We start from the raw sequence: 1,404 nt of genomic DNA, 5'->3' as shown, positions 1-1,404 counted from the left end.
GCAACTGCAAAACCTCCTTGGTCGTACCGGCGTATCCCCAGCAGGTCGTCAAGTCATTCGAGGACACCATGCATATGCAAATCGCCGAACAGTTCGTCGACCACACATTGGCAATAACGACACCGACCGACATCATCCAAGAGTAATACTCCTGGGAATCGGGGTGTAAAGGCAGTTGCCAGTAGCCCTTCATCCAATCTAGCGTAAAGTAGACGCGCGAGTCCTTCAGCCCGCCCATTGCGACGTCGAGGTAAGGCATCGGCTCGGTGCACGCATTGATTGGCCTCGAGTCAATCATCATCCGCAGGTCGCTCGGGTGTTTCTTCGGGACTATCCTCAGGGAAGCCGCCCAACGTGATTGAGTGTTCCGATACACTAAACCCACCTCTTCCAACTCCCTCACATATTTCTCGAGAAACGCATGTGGGTCGGAGAGTACCCGACTTCACCAGTACGGTCCCAGGCTTGAGGTACACCTTCGAAGGCTCCACTCGGACTGGAGGATCTCGCCCAAACCTCAGTCGGAAAACAGCTTAAAACTCCAGCAGGAGGTCTTGGAGACCTTCAACGGCAGATTCTTTCATGCCGTCAGATGTTGTTTTGGCCACCTTGGCCATCAAGACGGTACAAACTGCCTAGACCAGGCTAGGTATCGTCCCCAATTCTGGCGTCGCGCAACACTTGCCTTCCTCGTCGTCAATATCGTCGACCAGCTCTTCCATGCGGAGGGTCCAATGGATGGCTACGACATGTGTTGTGTCCGGCTAATCGGGGAAGTCCCATACCGCATGCTGCCGAAGCGCAGTTCTCGAATAGCGTCTGCTCACTATACCCGAGCTTCTGCATCACCGGCATCCCAACGGTCAGCTCCACAGCAGCCTAGGCTTCGTCGATTCAAACACGAAGGCTACGTAACATAAGCGGTCCACACCCCGTGTTGAACTCGAGGCGTTCAAGACGAACTTGCTTCGTCACGATGATTGGTCGACTGTCCATGCCATACGGCCAGAGGGTCGTGGGCCCCATGACCATAATTTGAGGAGATGCACCCGCCGCCAACAACGCTAAGACTAGACTACATGAAGGAACCGACAGGTCAGCATCCGAGTATGTAGTGAGGCTCGGACCGGTACGACACCATTCACCGTAGCCGTAAGTTCTTCGCGGTCCACCTTAACGGCACTCGTACGCATCGTCGCTACATGACGACCAGGTGCTCCTCGTCCGCGTCAGCCCGACCGGCACCACGGCTCGTTTTTGACCAAGCGCCCGTCCATGTGTTTTAAGCAGTCGCGCGTCTTCCTGGTTCATGATTCCAGGACACTCACGGACCTTTTCAGTGGTTGCTTTACATTTTAACCAGCCGCTGCTAGTCGTCGAACTAATCGGTGCATGAGACGTAGG

At 54.9% G+C, this 1,404-nt stretch overlaps 1 protein-coding gene across 1 annotated transcript; it reads right to left on the bottom strand.

Annotated features, from left to right (window-relative positions):
* Nucleotides 1-635: 635 nt before the first annotated feature.
* Nucleotides 636-1,311, bottom strand: H257_19526 (hypothetical protein; the record flags this gene model as incomplete). The annotated part of the gene is made up of 4 exons (XM_009848666.1): nt 636-742; nt 786-879; nt 964-1,075; nt 1,190-1,311. The coding sequence occupies 4 exons, from the start codon at nt 1,309-1,311 to the stop codon at nt 636-638; spliced, it is 435 nt and encodes a 144-aa protein (XP_009846968.1).
* Nucleotides 1,312-1,404: the final 93 nt, after the last annotated feature.

This window comes from Aphanomyces astaci, assembly GCF_000520075.1.
Source record: "Aphanomyces astaci strain APO3 unplaced genomic scaffold supercont1.739, whole genome shotgun sequence".
Taxonomy (NCBI): Eukaryota; Oomycota; class Saprolegniomycetes; order Saprolegniales; family Verrucalvaceae; genus Aphanomyces; species Aphanomyces astaci.
The sequence above is the reverse complement of the archived record's forward strand: the minus strand, read 5'-3'. Positions and strand labels throughout refer to the sequence as shown.